This window comes from Schistocerca serialis, chromosome 10, assembly GCF_023864345.2.
Source record: "Schistocerca serialis cubense isolate TAMUIC-IGC-003099 chromosome 10, iqSchSeri2.2, whole genome shotgun sequence".
Taxonomy (NCBI): domain Eukaryota; kingdom Metazoa; phylum Arthropoda; class Insecta; order Orthoptera; family Acrididae; genus Schistocerca; species Schistocerca serialis.
The window spans coordinates 62,390,763-62,410,854 of record NC_064647.1 but is presented as its reverse complement, the minus strand read 5'-3'; the positions used below and the strand labels follow the sequence as shown (position 1 = coordinate 62,410,854).

Genomic DNA, 20,092 nt, shown 5'->3' with positions numbered 1-20,092 from the left:
ATGCACAATGTCGGCACTAGTACAGTGTATATCCACCTTTCGCAGCAATGCAGGCTGCTATTCTCCCATGGAGACGATCGTAGAGATGCTGGATGTAGTCCTGTGGAACGGCTTGCCATGCCATTTCCACCTGGCGCCTCAGTTGGACCAGCGTTCGTGCTGGACGTGCAGACCGCGTGAGACGACGCTTCATCCAGTCCCAAACATGCTCAATGGGGGACAGATCCGGAGATCTTGCTGGCCAGGGTAGTTGACTTACACGTTCTAGAGCACGTTGGGTGGCACGGGATACATGCGGACGTGCATTGTCCTGTTGGAACAGCAAGTTCCCTTGCCGGTCTAGGAATGGTAGAACGATGGGTTCGATGACGGTTTGGATGTACCGTGCACTATTCAGTGTCCCCTCGACGATCACCAGTGGTGTACGGCCAGTGTAGGAGATCGCTCCCCACACCATGATGCCGGGTGTTGGCCCTGTGTGCCTCGGTCGTATGCAGTCCTGATTGTGGCGCTCACCTGACGGCGCCAAACACGCATACGACCATCATTGGCACCAAGGCAGAAGCGACTCTCATCACTGAAGACGACACGTCTCCATTCGTCCCTCCATTCACGCCTGTCGCGACACCACTGGAGGCGGGCTGCACGATGTTGGGGCGTGAGCGGAAGACGGCCTAACGGTGTGCGGGACCGTAGCCCAGCTTCATGGAGACGGTTGCGAATGGTCCTCGCCGATACCCCAGGAGCAACAGTGTCCCTAATTTGCTGGGAAGTGGCGGTGCGGTCCCCTACGACACTGCGTAGGATCCTACGGTCTTGGCGTGCATCCGTGCGTCGCTGCGGTCCGGTCCCAGGTCGACGGGCACGTGCACCTTCCGCCGACCACTGGCGACAACATCGATGTACTGTGGAAACCTCACGCCCCACGTGTTGAGCAATTCGGCGGTACGTCCACCCGGCCTCCCGCATGCCCACTATACGCCCTCGCTCAAAGTCCGTCAACTGCACATACGGTTCACGTCCACGCTGTCGCGGCATGCTACCAGTGTTAAAGACTGCGATGGAGCTCTGTATGCCATGGCAAACTTGCTGACACTGACGGCGGCGGTGCACAAATGCTGCGCAGCTAGCGCCATTCGACGGCCAACACCGCGGTTCCTGTTGTGTCCGCTGTGCCGTGCGTGTGATCATTGCTTGTACAGCCCTCTTGCAGTGTCCGGAGCAAGTATGGTGGGTCTGACACACCGGTGTCAATGTGTTCTTTTTTCCATTTCCAGGAGTGTATGTGGGAAAAAAGCAGTAATGAGGAATGTACAAATGAACTGTATATCAGACAGTATTTTTTGATGTAATCGTCTGGCTCTTTGTCCCATGTTTGAATGCACACTGGACCTCACCTTCAGTAGAAAATCCTTTTAGCCTGTAAACAAATTCAGAGCAGTGAAAAGATGGAAATCTGGAAGTGTCACAACAGGGCTGTGAGCAGAATCCACATCCACATCCATACTCTTCATACCAAGATGAGTTGCATCGCAGAGGGTACATCCCTCTGTACCAGTTATTAGGATTTCTTTCTGTTCCATTCACATATGGAGTGCAAGAAGAATGATTGTTTGAATGCCTGTACACATGCAGTTATTATTGTAATCTTATCCTCATGTCCCAATAAGAGCAATACGTAGGAGGCTGCAGTATATTCTAGAGTAATCATTTAAAGCTGGTTCTTGAAACTTTGTTAATAGACTTCTTTTTGGGGTAGTTTACACCTATCTCCAGGAGTCTTACAGTTCAGTTCCTTTGGTATCTCTGTGACATTCTCGCATGGATTAAACAAACCTGTGACCATTCGTGCTGCCTTTCTCTGTAGATGTTTAGTGTCCCCGTTAATCCTATTTGGTACCAATATTTTAGAACCTGTCACATGAGTGATTTGTAAGCAATCTCCTTTGTAGATTGATTACACTTCCCCAGTATTCTACCAATAAACCGAAGTCTACCACCTGCTTTACCCATGACTGAACCTATGCTCAATTTTAACGACTTCAGTGATACAAGGATTAAATCGGGGAAAAGGAACATTTGAAAATGGAGTGAAGCATTTCAACTTTTGCTTTTCTATCCTCAGTTTCAGGTCCTGTTTCATTCACTGTGGACTGGACACTAACTTTAGTCCCACTAAAAGCCTTTACATACAACAAGAATTTATTTGGGTTCTGTAAAGATCACTTTACAGTATTCTGCTACAATAGTCATTGAAGGCATCACACATTGCTCTCTTGACAGCCAAATGTGTTTCATTCAGCATCCCTCTAGCTGTAGCCCTATGCTTTGTTTTACACATATTATGCTGTAATCTCTGTTTCCTTAGAAATTTCTTTACAGTGACTGTATACCATGGAGATTCCCTACCACTATGAACTGTTCTACTGGATACATATCTATCCAGCGCATGGTGAATTATTCTTTCAAACTTGAGCCTTAGTTCCTTTACACGCTTCCGCCTTGTGCTGAAAGTTTCAAGTTCTTCATTGAGATATGAAACTACTGACTTTTTATCATGTTTACTTAACATACATATGTTTGGTAATCATTGTTGCCACAACTGCATCATGGTCACTGATACCAGTTTTGATGTGGGCGTTCTTAAAGAGGTGAGGTCTGTTTGTTGCCATTAGATCACATATATTTTCACCATGAGTGGAGCTCCTAACTACCTTTTCTAGGTAGTTTTCAGGGAAGGCATTTATTTAGGGAGGAGGAGTGGAGAGCAGAAAAGGAGAGGAGCAGAGAAGTAGAAAAGACTGTTGGATACATTAGCAAAGAGTGGCACATAATGAGGGTGAGAGGACATGAGTTGAGAGGAGGTGATGGGACAGTGGGGCAGAAACTGTTGGGTGGAGGACTGCAGGACAGTAGTTACCCTTGATTGAGACAGGGATGATTTCTGGAGCCCCACTCAACATTGCTGCATCTGCTCAACATGATACTGTTGCTTTCTGGCCAGAGACAGTGGTCGTGTGTGTGTGTGAGGTGTGCTTGCTTGTGTGAATGTGTGTGTGTATTTTTCTTTTCCTTTCTGAAGAAGGCTTTGGCAAAAGCTCAATGTATAACAGCTTTTTATTGTGCATGTCAGCAACTCGATGTGCCTTCGTTACAATTAGTAGCAATCTAACCTTTTCATAATATTGTTGAAAAATGTACTCAAGATGACTTGTGAAATTGAAACACATACAGATGAAGCAGATCATTGTAAAAGTGTGCAATCAATTAAAAATAAAGAACAACAATTTCAGATCCGACTTCAATATTTAAATACTACAATAGTGCGCATTACAGGAAACTGGTGTAGGGGGACAGAAGTCCACATATTGGAACGTTAACTATTATTGTAGGACTTCTGTAAAGGGTGAGGGATCATGCATTTATATCTAAAAATTATCCCAGTTTAAAGAAAGTGATAAGCTTACTACAGTTAGTGGTGATGAATAGATTAAAGTATCAGGCACCGAGCTAAGAGAGATTTGAATTTAGAAAAATATTAATCATTCTTTGAGTATATCAATCCTGGTGGTAGTATTCATACATTTTTATATGCGTTAACTGAAGTTAACTCACAAACTAAAATGTTATATACAGAAATGTATAATTGGCATTTTTATCCCCCCCCCCCCCCCCCCCAAAAAAAAAAAAAAAAAAAAATCCTGTGTGTCTGGGGTCTCATTGAGTTTTCTTACTGGCAGATATTAACTGAACCCAGCCAGCAACCATGTGAAGAAGATGAACACATCATCATTAAAGAAGAAAATATTGTAAGTATTGCCAGCTATTTCTTCCTGTATTTTATGTGGAGTTTTTAGTTAAATAGTGTATATTACACAAATATTTGGTTTTTACATTGCGAAAGTGTTAAAAGAGGGCTAATACACATTTATGGAATATAAATATATGAGGTTTAAAAAGAAAGATTTAACTGGTTTTAAGACTTTTCCTCTTTAGCTGCTGCAGACAACAACAGTGTTGGCACCCACAGCTTGTAGATTATTCATGTGGTAGTTGCATAAAATAACATTACTCTCTGTCTAATGTAATTCTTAGGCCAGTCATAATATCCTGGGAATGAAGCACACAATTCCTGAAAGATCATATGAGCTCTTAGTGGTACCAGGGCTCCCACATATTTCAAGCTGTCGCTTCTGATGTCACGTATACACTCTGTTCCACACAGATGAGTCCGTACATTATGACCAGCTGCTTCATAGCATATTACTCCCCCTTTGGAATGCAGTAAGCAGCAAGCCCGTGTGGCGTGGATCCAACAGGTCATTGGTATGTGTCTGAAGGTACGAACCACCAGATGTCTGCACACAGGTCGTGCAGTTCCATTAGTTACTAGCTGTTGGTTTATGAGTGTGAAGATTGCACCCGATAGTGTCCCAGATATGTTCCGCCAGATTCCAAGTAAATGATGTCAGTGCCAACACATCAGTGGTAGTTCAGCAGCTTGCTCCTGACCGTGTCACATGCACAGTTATCCTATTTAAAGATGCCACCCCAATTGACAAAGACATCACACTTGCGAGGATGCAGTTGGTCTATAATGAGGTTCACATCACCCACAGCTGTGTGCGTGCCTTCGGTTACTACCACAAGCCTCGCAGAATCCTTGGTGAATGTTCCCAGTGACAAGATACCGCCCCCACCTGACACCACCATCAATCCGATATAACAAGAAACACGATTCATGTGACCAGCTGAGATATGTCCATTGATCCGTGGTCCTCACTTGATGATCCAGAACCTACTGGAATCACAATTGATGATGTCATTGTGTCAACATGGGAACATGCAGTGGTCATATGCTGCAGATCAACATGCTCAATAGTGTGTGCTGAACAGTATGCTCAAAACCACTTGTGCCCATGGCAGCACTGTACTCTTGTCATCTGGTTTGCCATAGATCACAGGCTATTTTAGAATTAAATTTTTACTCTGCAGCAGAGTGTATGTGCTGATATGAAACTTCCTGGCAGATTAAAACTGTGTGCAGGACCAAGATTCAAACACAAGATCTTTATCTTTCATGAGTAAGTGCTCTATCAATTGAGCTAATCAAGCACGACTGACGACCCAACCTAAAAGCTTTACTTCCACCAGTACAGGGGGAGAAGTGAGGAAGGCTCCAAACTACATATTCTACGATGAGGTGTGGATGTCCAACTCCTCGTTGCCATCTCGTGGTTTCAACGTAATTCGGCCACTTTCCATAGGTACTCGTGGCAGCAAGATGTGAACATTCTGCCAGAATCACTATTTCCGAGACACTTATTGCTAAGCATCAGGCTATAACAATTTCCTCTTTGTCAAAGCTGCTTATGTTAGTGAATTTCCCCAGTTATGGACCATGTCATGGCTGGAATGACACCTTGTTCCTCTCTGCTAAACTTAAATAGTTTCCTTAACATGTACACTACACTACACTACAAGCCAGCATCCAATGTTGGTGGGAGGAGGGGGGGCGGCAGTTGTCATAATGTTTTAGCGTATATGAGTTAGAATCGTATTGATTTTGTCATTGAATTTAACTCTGGCAGTATAATTTGTCTGTTGATTTCATAATCATGAGATATTAGCCTTTTTAGTAAGTTATTTCTTTATGACACCAACCTTTCATACTTAGTCATTAATGAGCAACAATCAGTGCTCAACTAATTAAAAGATATACACAGTTACACCCCATAATTTGCAGACTATGGACATAGAACAAGAAACATTGATTGTATTTCACTATGGCCTTCAAGACAATCCAGTGAAGACACGAGCTACAGTGTGACGTCTGTATTTATGCAACGAGATTGGCGTCTGCTCCACATGAATGTCACTGCCCTCTGTAGTGTATTAGTTTCTGAAATAAGAGTAACAAAAAGCAAGTAGCAATTTGTGTACTAAATAACACACACAGTTTGGAAGTAACTGTTACATGCACATGAGACCATGCCTCCTCAGCTATAGGTAATGTTGGCACATATGTAACATAAGTTTTTATGCAACTTTTTATACCATCATGACATATAGTTACAGCTGTGAACATCCATCTACAGCCATATTGTTCGTACCTCTGTGGTATGACCTGACAGCAATTAATTCTTCACAGAGAAACTGTTCCAATTCCTATAGAGGTGCAGGACCATAACAACAGACCTGTAATTGTGCTCCAAGGCAGACCACAGAAGCTGGATACATTGGGTGTTCCAAAACTATTCATTCAAATTAATACCGTAGATAGAGACCATCAAGACCAAAGAAATTTAGCTGTGGTATATATGGTCTCTGACATTACTTTCTGATGCTGGGGGCTATTTATGCAGAAGGTAGTTTAGCAAGCTTATTACAGTAGTGGCATTCACAGAAACTACTAGGATGCACAACCATTAGCCTGTATGCACACATTATATCATTGGGCCATCGATTGTTGTGTCTGTTGGAAGATTCCTGGCATGTCCACAATGGTACCAGCAGCAACGGCAATTTCAGCAAAGAGATCTTCATCTGCTCCCACAGCTGTTTCAAACACCTGGTGCTTCATATGCTTCCAGAGGAAGAAATCCCGACACACGAGGTCAGGCAACATAGGTGACCGAGCAGTGGGGCCACCTTGGTCTGTCCATAGATTTCCTAAGATGACTCTCACATTGCCATAACCTTTTTGGTGCTCAGAATTTGTCTTGATTTTTTTTATGGGTTGTGAATGATGCCATCCCATTGACTGGCATTTTATTTCTGGACTTTCATGTGAAACCCAAGTCTCACCATCAGTAACAAAATATTTCAAAAACACCTTACCATCATGGTAATACCAAGCGAGGAAGGTTCACCTGACACACTGACTTCTCTGTATCCAGATCACCATAACAATTGGATAAGGAACTGATCATGAAATTTCAGGAAAGCATAAGCTCATTTCCCCGAATTACAAGAGTTAATACAAGGCAGGGACATAGTAAAATTTGTGAAATCACAGCGAATATGATGGCTAGGACACTTGGAGAGAATGGCAGAGGATAGAATTCCAAAGAAAATGATGAAAGGTATGATCCATTCAGTTAGGCGAAAAGGGAGACCTAGAAGAAGATGGATCGATGAGGTAATAATGGATATCAGCAATACGGGGGTCCGGGGGTGGAAAAGAGCAGCAAATAACCGAGAAGTGTGGAGGAAGATTGTTGAAGAAGCCACGGCTCACCAAGGGCTGTAGAGCTACTGAAGAAAGATAAGCTCATTTCCTTAATTGTGAAACGTCTCTTGTGTTGAAATTTTTACTCTGTTCTTGATTTTAGTTTTGTCAGTCACAACTGAAGGTTACCATGAACATGATAAACATTTCCATAAATTTCAGTTATCTGTCAATACATTTTGATCGAACTATTTTTTCGTTCAGAAACCATATTACAGTATGAACCTCTCATTTATCTGGTTCATTATTTTTCTCTCACTTTTAAAAATCAGACAAATAGACAATAAACAAGTGTTCCCGGTCATTGTTAGCATTATACTGGCACTGATGATTCTCCCCCACTGACAGTAGCAGTGGGGGGGGGGGGGGGCGGAGGGGGGGGGCAAATTGTGCAGATTCTAAGATCTAAACATTTTTTACTTTTGTAATAATCCTCATATATTATGTGGAGTCGTGGTGATGCAGCAATAGCACTCCTGTATCATAAACGTCTGCAAGCAATGGGCCAGTCTAATTCTGAAGCCAGAGTTCAGTTGTTTCAGTATGTTATCCAGCATGAACTGCTCATGATGAGGCCTCTTTCAGCTGTGTTGGTTCCATCAACTGCCATTGGAGCCATGTGTGGGGTGATGGAATTCCACAAGTCGCACTTGTGTCAGAACACTAGCCCGATTACATGCATTGAGACTGAGACTGCCACTCACCACTATGGCCAGTTGCTTTGGGCTTAAGTTGCTGCTGTAAGGTGTAAGTTGTAAGTTGTTTATAATAATGAAAAACTATGTATTTATTTCTGACGATTAAGTCTTATCTCAAAGTACTCAATCTACAGTGTTCTACTGTGCATGTTATATTGATGCCAGTGATTTGAAATCTGCTCGTTTCACCGCTTGTGAATGTTATATTGTTCTATATCCTCTTCAAAAGTTTCTTAAATTGATCACAATCTACTGAGTGGAACTGTGGAATGAAATGACAGTACTGAATTACCATTTTGCGTGGCTTCATGTTGTTGCTGTTTTTATGGGTATGCTGATTTGATGTAGCTCTGTGTGCTAGCTCACCCTTTGCAGGCTTTTTCATTTCCACATTACTACTGCAACCTCCATCTATTTGATCTGTCTAACAGTAGTCAAGTCTTGATCTTCGTTAAAAAATTTTACCTCCACACTTCCCTCCCGTTGTAAGCTTCACTTCAGGGTACAACATATATTGAAAATAAATAACTTCAGTAAATTGTCACTTAGTCCATGAATCAAACATTAAGAGTTTTGGGTGAAATATTAATCTTATCCACAAATAGAAATTGTCCTGAGGTCATTCCCAAGTAGTAGAATAAAGCCCAAACACAACTTAGCTAGATAACAAGTATTTCATAATCAGAGTTCCCAATAGGCAAGCACTAATCGCACAGTAAACAGTCAGAGCATTGCAGAGTCTGAAGCCACAGGTCAAATGAGGTGGACAGCACTACCGTTTTACCTTGTACTTGTATTGCAACAAAAGTTCATGTGACCAACCTGTGATATTGGCTTTGTTCCTGATGCAGTGCCCTTGTCAAGTGTGTGCTACATATTCTGTGGTGGGCAGAAGACCCTCTCCACTGAGGATGTAACCTAAGTAAGTGATTGGTGACTGAAAAAAGGTGCATTTTGAGATCTTGCATTAATGTTCTTTCTGTGCAAGGACTGCAAAGACCAGGCAAAGATTGCTCGAATGTTCATCCTTTGTGCAACCAGTGGCCAAAATATCATCAGTGTGACTGACACAATACAGAATTCTGGCAGTAATCTTTGAAGAAACTTCTGGAACACGATGGAGGTGCTACTCACATCAAAGAGCAATGCGTGAAATTGGCATAGTCTGAATGGTGCATTTGAGACTAATATTGTCTCTGAATCTTCATCAGGAGGTAAATATACACTTTGCAAGATCAGTTTTGGAGGATTGTTTACCTCCTGAAAATTTAGAAAAATATTTCATCTGAATGAGGCAAGAGATCAGAATCATTGTCTGCATGATCAGTAATGGTTTGCTTGACATCTCAAAACCCCCAAGTTTCCTGACCATCACCAACAGTGAAGCCTAATGACTGTAGGAAATGGGACTTGTTGTTTTTGTAATTGATACAATTGAGTCCTGACAGAATCTGTAATGCCTAATGGAATTGCACTGACTTTGCAAAATCCAGAATTTGCTGTAGGTTTTAAGACAATAAAGGCTGGAAATTCAACTGTTTTCCCCAAAACACGTTCAAAGAGTTGTGCGAGTTGTGTATGAAATTTCTCAGTAGCAGCACAAGGAACCTTCCAGCTGAGGAAACGTAGTACTGCATGATGTAATGAAAACCCAAAAGCAGAAAATGCATTGGAGACCGAGTATAGTCTTGGTTGACAGGTCAAAAAAAAAAAAAAAAAGAAGGGTCACAGAGCTGTTTTGCACTGTTGCCTGTAACAAAATGTTATGTGACACCAGCACCACATCACTGCTGGGAATGTTATAAATTTTCATCAGCTAGATTTGCTGCCTGGTGCCTCCTGTGCTGTGGGATAATTACACAGTGTGACCTTTATGTAAAGGTTTATGTAAGCACTTCACAACACTTGTCCTCATAATGTGGATGCAAGAAATAACCATCAGGGCAATTGGAAAACAGTGTATCGTTGTGAACAAAACCTGGTACTAGCCTGGGATTGTGGAGAATGTGTCAGATTGGCCACCACTGCCTAACTTATTTACCATCTTACAATCTGATACTAGAACTCACTGCATTACATTACTATGCCTCTGGGCCGCATACAAAATGTCAAACCCTGCAGAAAACATTTGTTGTGACACTTGCACGATTTCAAATGCACGAGAAGTTTGTGGCACTTTAGCTAGAGAGTGTAAGACTGTTGTAAGGCTTGTATGTGAACCTCTTTATCCGAGGCTAAGTGGCTCACTAAGTCACAAATTAAACTATCTGTTTATGATTTACCACATTCAGGTGTGAAATTGCATTTTCAAATCAGTCCCTAAAATTTCCCAATCCAAGCTGTGTAACATACAATGTTGGACTTGTGATGTTGTAAGACTTCTAGCCTTGCCACCACCACATGTCTTTTGTTGGAAAAATGCTCAGACAATAAAGAGAATATGTCAGACTATGGTAACACTAAAGGATCAGACAATGGGGCTAACTTTTCAGCCAAGGAATTGATTGAGGATTCGCAGGCAGCAGAGAGACCTGTCTGTGATGCGGACATTTAACGTCACTTGCCTCGAAAAGCACCACAAAGCTTTTTTGATGTATTTACCATTATTGTTGAACCTTGTTAAATGACTGAAATGTGAGTATGGCTGGGACCATCTGTGACTACTGCAGCTGCTGTTGTCGTTCATTTAAGTGGTGCTACTGTTCCTGTGAACAAAATAAGTGCTTGATCAACTTGTGATGATGTTGCTGTCGTTAGTTTAGCTGTTGCTGCCAAAGTTCAAGAAATGTGGCATCCATTTAGCACTTTTTGAAACAAAACTGTGATCACCTTGTCATCAATGTCGTGAAGCTCACGTCAAGCAACAACGTTTATTGAATATAAATAACTTAGGTAACGATGACGTAAATTGTCAGTTGGTCTGTGAACCAGATGGTAATAGTTCTTGGCAAAATATTCATCTGAATCACACACAGAAATTATTCTTAGATCATTCCAGAGAAGTAGAATAAAGTCAGTTGTATAACATGTGTTTCGTAATCAAAGTTCCAGTCGGCAGACCACAAGTTTCTGATTTATCACACTAAATACACAGTAAACAGTTGGAACATTGCACAGGCAGAGGGGAGTTGGAATACAGCAGATGAGGCAAGAATACAGTATTGGCATTTTTCCTGCTGGAATTGGAACTTTGGTGGCATTACTAAACATCTTTTACCAAACTCATAATTTCCTGATGCTTTGAGATGTGCCCTATGAGCCATTCCTTAGTTTAGCCATGTTGTGCCACAAAAATTCTTTTTTCCCCTCAATTCGATTCAGTATCACCTCAGTAGTTATTTGATCTGCCCACTTAATCTTCAGCATTCTTCTGAAGCACCACATTGCATAAACTTCTATTCCCTTCTAGTCTGAACAGCTAGACATCCATGGGTGACTTCCATATAATGCGAAATTCAAGGCTGATGCTTTCGGAAAACACTTCTTAACACTTTTGGAGAATGTAAAGTAATTGGATGGGTAAAAAAATGTACTCACGATTTGGCAGCAGGAGAACACACAGCAAGTCTCCCCTAACCCGGTGTTATAGGTGACTTTTCCAAACTCTTCCCCTTTTTCTAAACCATTCCTTTATTTTAAATTTTTTATTTGTGTGTGTCTTCTTCTGCCGCCGTTTGGCAAGTAGATTTTTTTTATCTATACATTTACTTTTTGACACTTTAATTTATACACAATATAACAAATTCCTCTTTTTCAGAACCACTTCTTTTCTTGCTATGGCCAGGTTGCAGTTCTCTCTACTTCAGCCATGTACAGTTATTTTGCTGCCAGTATAAAATGAAACACATATACTCTTTTCAGTGTCCCATTACCCTCAGCATCAGATAGTTTATAAGCGGTGATCAAAAAGTTTTTGTCCGAAAACCATTACACTGTCCAGAACCAGTATTCCAATTGGGCAAAATCATTGTGGGCATTGAGGCAATCATCCAACCAATGCACCAGCTTGTAGATACCCATTTAGTAAAACACTGTGTCCTGCTGTGTGAAGAGGTCTGTAACAGCCTGCTGGACATTATTGTGCGACAGAAATCATTGACCCTTCACGGCCTCTTTTAAGTGACTGAAGGCATGATAATCACATGGGGAAAGATCAGGACTATCGGGCTGGTGCTCATGTGTCTCCCATTTGAGTTGGCATAACTTCCGTCTTAAGATATTTGTGATCTGAGCACACACATTATCATGAAGCAGCAGCACCAGCTGTCATACCATTCCACAATAGTGCTTTTTGACAGATATGCTGTCCCACACACATTCTTCATTCTCCGGTTCTCTGGTGTTTGTTCTTTGACAGCTAAGAAAAGAATTACAGCAACTTGGTCCTCTTTGGACACATTTGGTAAGAACGTTGTCATATTTCACGTTTCCACATTTACCACACACATGTCAGAAGGACACAAATGCCACACTAATTCCTTGCCTGTATGTCAGTACTTGTATATCCTCATTAGAGTCACATTTTATTGCACAAATGCTGCAACAACATCCTCAGATGGAAACTTTTTGAGCACCCCTTATAATTCGAATACATCCCATTGTCCTTGACTTCCTTTGGTTGATGTTCAATTTATAACCTCTTTTTGAAACATTACATCTGAGATATTATTAAACCTTGTTCCAATATTATGGTTGACAACCTTTCAGTCGTTCTCAAGGTAAGGTGCTCGCAAAATTAAAGTGCCGTACATTGTGGAGTAAACACACGCATGTCAGAGATAACACTGACAGTAATGAGTGTCAGTCATAGATAAAACTTTATGCCTCTAAGAATAAGACAAAGCAAGTGTGGTGTCTAAAATGATTGACATTTACACCAATAGTGAGTAATGTAGATGCACCTACTTATTGGTTGGCCAAGTATTTAACCTCGTTGAGACCTTTTGTAGGTAAATGTGAACATCATCAGATTTTATTAGATTAAAAAGTTTGTTTTTGTGATGGTATGGGAACAGGATACAATTATCGGCTGAATGCAATAACTATCCCAATTCCACATAGAGATATATTTCATAGTAAGTCGTATATGTGTACACAGCTTGTGATGCAGAACAGAACTAAAAACTAACATGGTGGCTCGGCGGAGCAATCACAGTCCAAAGATAATGTTAATCGTGGTCGATACGACCTATCGATGCCACACAGATCACCTCCCTCCCTCCGCCCCCCCCCCCCCCTCTCCTCCGCAGTATGGAGTACTGCCAGAGAGGCTTGAGTGGAGGTCTTGTTGGCGTCAGTAGTAGTCATGTGAGTTGGCAGGCGCACAACTGGTATTTCCATCTCGGTTGAGGCGGAGTGACTGGCGGCAGGTCCACCTCGTGGTTGGTTAACCAGCGGGGGCAGACGATGCATCGACCGGCCCGAGAACAGGCATGCACAACGGCCTGCGGCGTGGTGCAGACGTGTCCACCCCCTATGCAGATTGAGCCATCCAAAGAGATGAATGTGTGGATTTCTGACATTTAACTGCCCATTCGATGGCAAGGCCACGGTGTCCGTTAGGAGCACAAGCACACGGTCATCGAAGGTGATGATCGACACGTTGTCGACGCAGTGTGGTGGCATGTTGCAGCACAGGTTGAATGTGGAAGAGTGAGTCTCCGCTGATGGTGAAGTGGCGGTGAAACCCACACATGGGATGGATGGCGACATGCCTGGAAAACCTGCGAATGGCAACAATGAATCATGGGTTGGAGAAAACAGCGTCATGGGATGAGACAAAGCATTTTCAGGCTCTGTGGTGGAAAAGTCACCAGGATGGTCCAACTGAGATGGCAGAGGGGTGTCAGAGTCCATGAAAGTAGGTCTGAGCCTGTGCAATGAAACAGTTTGAGGACGATCTTTAACCATAATGTCGAACGTTGTCTCATCCCACCAGAGTACTTTAAAGGTGCCGAGGTAGGGTGATTGCATGGGTTGTCTAACGGAATCATCCCTGAGCGTAACATGGGAGCAAGTGTTGAGTGCAGTTGGCATCTAAGTGTCCGGCGGGCAATGGCTGATAGGCGGGTGTAGTCGTGCATGTTTGAAGTGAGTGCACATGCGACTAATGAAATCTGTGGAGGGGGGAAAATCCTCGGGTGCTTAAGGCAGGATAAGTTCCCCTGGTAGGACTGGGTTCTCCCTGCAAACGAATTCAGGGATGGTTCCCTGTAAGTCTGGTTTAAAGGTCGAACGGAGACCGAGTAACACCCATGGAAGTGCCTCAGACCAGAGGCAGTCATGACACCTGAGGGCAGTTTTGAGGGTGCGGTGCCACAGTTCAAGTAACCCATTGCTTTGCGGGTGGTAGGCTGTTGTATTAATTTTTTTAATGCTGCAGATGTTACGTAAAATGGTGAACAGGGCAGACTCAAACTGCCGACCATGGTATATAGTGATGGTGGTCGGGCAGCCGAACCTCGCAATCCATGAGGAGACGAAACCCTTGGCCACGGTTTCAGCAGTGATGTTGAGTAAAGGAACAGCTTCCACCCCATGAGATATGCAGTCAGTTGTGGTGAGAGTATATCTGTGGCCCTCCGACGGTGGTAGTGGACCTATAAGGTCAATAGGTACGTAATGAAATCGTCCTTGTGGAATGTCGAACTTGCCTAGTGAAGGAGTGGTGTGGTGGCCGATTTTGTTGCATAGACAGGAGACGCAGCTGCGTGCTCAAGTCTGACAGACTCGTTCAATATTTTTCCAAATGAAATGCTCGGATACGAGCTATGTAGTGGTGCAGACGCCAGGGTGAGCAAGGTTACGCAAGGCGTCGAAGGCTTGCCGGCGCAATGTGGGGCAGAGCAACGGCCGCAGGATGCCGGTAGAAGAATCCCACCACACCTCATCCAAAACTCTGGGGAACTTGGATGTTTTCTGTGCCTTTGATGTAGCGGATGTCTGTTGTGAATTGAGAGACTAAATCAAAGTGGTGGAGATGCCGAGCGGGTTGGTCCTCGGGACGGTTGCAGAAAGCATCTGCCAGTGTTTGTGATCAGTGAGGATGAAGAAAAAGCGGCCCCCAACGTCGGGGCAAATGTGTTTGACGGCATCATAGACCGCCAGAAGTTCCCTATCAAAAGCGGAATATTTCTTCTGATCTGTTGACAGTTTTCTAGAGAAGAAATGAAGGGGAGAAACTGTGTCGCCCTTGCATTGCTGTAGTACTGCCCCACAGCGATGTCGTCGTCGTCCGTAGTGATGAACGACTCAGCCAACGGGTCGGGATGGGCGAATGTCATGGCATGAGGTAAGGAAGTTTTTAGTGCCTTGAAGGCCTCCAGCATAGGCTCAGTTCAGCAAACTGGTTTAAGGCCTAAAGTCTGTTTGCCCAACAACAAGTCTGTCAGCGGGGCCTGCATGGTGGCAGCAGAAGGCAGGTGCCGATGGTAGTAATTTATTGTACACAAGAAACGTCAGAGTTCTTTGTAAGTAGCCGGAGGCGGCAGTGACGTGATGGCCTGCATGCGGGATTTGGGAGGCTGTATTCCGTCTGTGGAGATGGTGTAACCCAAAAATGTGACAGAGTACTGGTGCAATTAGAATTTGTTCTTGTTGACCTCGACGCCATTGGAGTTCAAGCTCTGGAGAACCTTGTATAAATGATTTTCGTGTTCCTCTGCCAAGTTGCTGAAAATGAGTCATCCAGATATGCAAAGCAAAACTCGAACTGTCATAAGATTGAGTTGATGAAATGTTGCCATGTTTGTGCCGCATTTTTCAGGCCGAACGGTATGAAGTTGTATTGGAACAAACCGAGCAGCATGATAATAGCTGTCAATGGAATGTCTTCGGGCACTACAGGAATCTGGTGATAGGCACTTTTACAGTCAATCACACTGAAGATTGTGGCACCTGATAACATACGAGTGAAATTGCTTATGTTCAGCACGGGGTAATTTCCCATGACAGTACGAGCGTTCAAGTGTCTGTAATCACCGCACATTCGAAAAGAACCGTCGTGTTAGGGGACGAATTGGTGAAGACCAGTTGCTGTCCAACAGTTGTAGAATACCTGCCTGCAAAAGTTCATTAATTTGCTGCCGGGCCGCGTGCAATTTAATGGGGTTGAGGCGTCTAACCTTGTGCCTAATAGGAGGGCTGGCAGTGGTAATTATCTAGTGTGTCATTCCATCAGTGACCGAAGAAACTGAGAACTCCACACGAAACTGAGTAACATCCTGACGTGAAGTTTTCGGATGAGTTGGGCACGACTCATGACACGACAATGGGCACGACAAGGCATAACCATTAGCGTGGATGGGAAAATTCAGCACGAAAGTCACATGTCTATTACATCAGCACGGTGTGCGCTTGTTTGGAGAGGTCGGATGCGTGTGCGGCACGGAGCGGGTCAGGATGCACAGCGACTGTCTGTTGTCAGTCTTGCCTTGGGTAACTGGCGTGGGCGAGAGAGGTGTTGGGGTCTCACAGGTAACAGCAGTGACTGCCGAGTCACATGGTTGGCGCACGAGAGAAGGGGAATGTTTATCAATGCATGGGGCGGCTGAGCAGTTCTCTTAGGTTGTTCGCAGATGATGCTGTAATTTACCATCTAGTAAGGTCATCTGAAGACCAGTATCAGTTGCAAAGTGATTTAGAAAAGATTGCTGTATGGTGTGGCAGGTGGCAGTTGACGCTAAATAATGAAAAGTGTGAGTTGATCCACATGAGTTCCAAAAGAAATCCGTTGGAATTTGATTACTGGATAATAGTACAATTCTCAAGGCTGTCAATTCAACTAAGTACCTGGGTGTAAAAATTATGAACAACTTCAGTTGGAAAGACCACATAGATAATATTGTGGGGAAGGCGAGCCAAAGGTTGCATTTCATTGGCAGGACACTTAGAAGATGTAACAATTCCACTAAAGAGACAGCTTACACTACACTCGTTCATCCTCTGTTAGAACATTGCTGCACGGTGTGGGATCCTTACCAGGTGGGATTGACGGAGGACATCGAAAAGGTGCAAAAAAGGGCAGCTCGTTTTGTATTCTCACGTAATAGGGGAGAGAGTGTGGCAGATATGATACGCGAGTTGGGATGGAAGTCATTAAAGCAAAGACGTTTTTCGTCGCGGCGAGATCTATTTACGAAATTTTAGTCACCAACTTTCTCTTCCGAATGCGAAAATATTTTGTTGAGCCCAACCTATATAGGTAGGAATGATCATCAAAATAAAATAAGAGAAATCAGAACTCGAACAGAAAGGTTTAGGTGTTCGTTTTTCCCGCACACTGTTCGGGAGTGGAATGGTAGGGAGATAGTATGATTGTGGTTTGATGAACCCTCTGCCAAGCACTTAAATGTGAATTGCAGAGTAATCATGTAGATGTTGATGTAGATGCCTGTGCAGTGGGCGTGCTCGTATCGCACGCATGACTGTCATTAGAAACACTGTTTGAAACACATGGCACTGAATGTGGCGAGCGCGTCAGGGATGCGGTGTCTACCGGACGCGAATCGTCACACGCAGTTAATGTTTTAGGTCTAACCTGCTGAGAGTCCGAGCTGGTGTCTGCTGGAGAAACAAGGTTATGTGGCGGCACTGTGTACTGCAGTTTCAGCAGTGAGGTACGAGCCGCAACGAGCTCTTTGTAAGTGTGTGCTATTCATTGTTTCAGCTCGTCATTTTCCTGGCTGAGTTGTGCCGCCAAGTCGTATTCTGACAGTAGGTTAGTGACACAGCTCACAGTGTTGCCCGCGAGGGCAGAGCACTCGTGTACTAACTCACATGTTGCGAGAGAAACAGAATGTGGAACATAAGTGCGGGGGCACAGTATTTGAATGTTAGTGGGATGGTGTAGCACTGAGCCCTGAACCATGTTCGGAAAGAGTTTGTAATGGGACAAAAAATCCATACCACGAATTGGTTCACCAATGTCGGCAATGTAGAAAGTCCACGGAAAACACAGAGAAGGAGATAGGTGCACCGTAACTTTGACAGAGCCTGAGGTTTGCAATGTTGATTTGTTGACAGCTCCCAGAAGTGACCTCGTTGGTGAAAAGACGGGGGGAGCCGTCGATGTAGGTATGATAGACACATCAGCACCAGTGTCGACTAGGAAAACGAGCCGCGACGAAATGTCGGTCACGTATAAACGACTGCTCGGCTGGGCTACGAGTGGACGGAGTGCAATGTATGGGGACACCTGTGAGGTTCCCTGCAGGACTCGGCATCTTTCAGGTCCTGCGGTCGGCTTTGGTGCTGACAAGGTAACCGGCACTTTTTAGGATTATCGCCGAAAATCTTGTGGTACCAGCAGTACGGATGAGCCGGATGTGGTGGTGGTGGTGGTGGTGGTGGTGGTGGTGGTGGTGGTGGTGACTGCAGCAGCGGAGGAGGCTTGTCCTCGTCGATTTGTTCTGGCACGTATACCGGCACATATGGTGTATGGGCGATCCTGAAATGTTCGGACAGTGGAGAGAGCAAGCGGATACTGCCAAGTGGTGTAGAATGTGCAGATGTGGGGCAAGCTCCGCCTCTGCCAGCAGACAGCAGGTAAACAGGAGCAGTTGTGGCGAACAGTGGTGAGTGGTGAGCTGGTTGGTGTTGTCGTAGAAATGCATACGGCTGGTATGCGATGTAGAGGCAAGAGACGATTGGCTCGAAGGAACGCGGTAGCAGGTGAATCTGTAGGTTGGTAGGCAATTTGGCGGACCATACCGCCCACTGAGTGATGTCCGGCACTGTATGCTCACTCACGAGCAACTGAAGGTGGCACCAGAGTTGTGACGGAGTCCGGTCCCCCAGATGTTCCTCGTACAGGATCTTGATGATTAATTCTTGTGGTAAGCAGGCGAGCCGGTCCACGATTTTTTTTTTTTTTTTTTTTTTTTTTTTTTTTTTTTTTTTTTTTTTTTTTTTTTTTTTTTTTTTTTTTTTTTGCGAACTCGTACTTCGGTACCCGTGATCTAGGGGTAGCGTCTTTGATTCATAATCAAAACGTCTTCTGTCACAGGTTCGATCCCCGCCACTGCCTAAATTTTGATAAATAATCAGCGTTGGCGGCCGAAGACTTCCAGCATAAGAAGTCAGCCTCATTCTGCCAATGGCCTTGTCAAAGAGGGCGGAGGAGCAGATAGAGGTTCAGGGCACTCTCTTGTCCTAGGGGTGGGAAATTGCCCCTAAAAGCGGAAGAATCAGCAATGATCAACGACATGAGGATGCAGAAGGCAATGGAAACCACTGCATTAAAGACACGTAACATGTATCCACAGGACATGTGGCCTGTAATTGAAGAAGTGTCATGATGATCTCTCCATTGGCAAAAGATTCCGGAATAGTTCCCCATTCGCATCTCCGGGAGGGGACTGCCAAGGGGGAGGTTACCATGAGAAAAAGATCGAATAATCAACGAAAGGATAACGTTCTACGAGTCGGGGCGTGGAATGTCAGAAGCTTGAATGTGGTAGGGAAACTGGAAAATATGAAAAGGGAAATGCAAAGGCTCAATCTAGATATAGTAGGCGTCAGTGAAGTGAAGTGGAAGGAAGACAAGGATTTCTGGTCAGATGAGTATCGTGTAATATCAACAGCAGCAGAAAATGGTATAACAGGTGTAGGATTCGTTATGAATAGGAAGGTAGGGCAGAGGGTGTGTTACTGTGAACAGTTCAGTGACCGGGTTGTTCTAATCAGAATCGACAGCAGACCAACACCGACAACGATAGTTCAGGTATACATGCTGACATCGCAAGCTGAAGATGAACAGATGGAGAAAGTGTATGAGGATATTGAAAGGGTAATGCAGTATGTAAAGGGGGACGAAAATCTAGTAGTCATGGGCGACTGGAATGCAGTTGTAGGGGAAGGAGTAGAAGAAAAGGTTACAGGAGAATATAGGCTTGGGACAAGGAATGAAAGAGGAGAAAGACTAATTGAGTTCTGTAACAAGTTTCAGCTAGTAATAGCGAATACCCTGTTCAAGAATCACAAGAGGAGGAGGTATACTTGGAAAAGGCTGGGAGATACGGGAAGATTTCAATTAGATTACATCATGGTCAGACAGAGATTCCGAAATCTGATACTGGATTGTAAGGCGTACCCAGGAGCAGATATAGACTCAGATCACAATATAGTAGTGGTGAAGAGTGGGCTGAAGTTCAAGACATTAGTC

General features: G+C 43.9%; 1 protein-coding gene across 1 annotated transcript in view; it reads left to right on the top strand.

Annotated features, from left to right (window-relative positions):
* Positions 1-20,092, top strand: part of LOC126425029 (uncharacterized) — a 102,293-nt gene that overhangs the window by 30,583 nt on the left and 51,618 nt on the right. Inside the window, exon 3 of the mRNA XM_050087938.1 lies at positions 3,741-3,809. Within this exon, the coding sequence (XP_049943895.1) occupies positions 3,741-3,809 (69 nt within the window). The remainder of the gene's footprint in view (positions 1-3,740; positions 3,810-20,092) is intronic.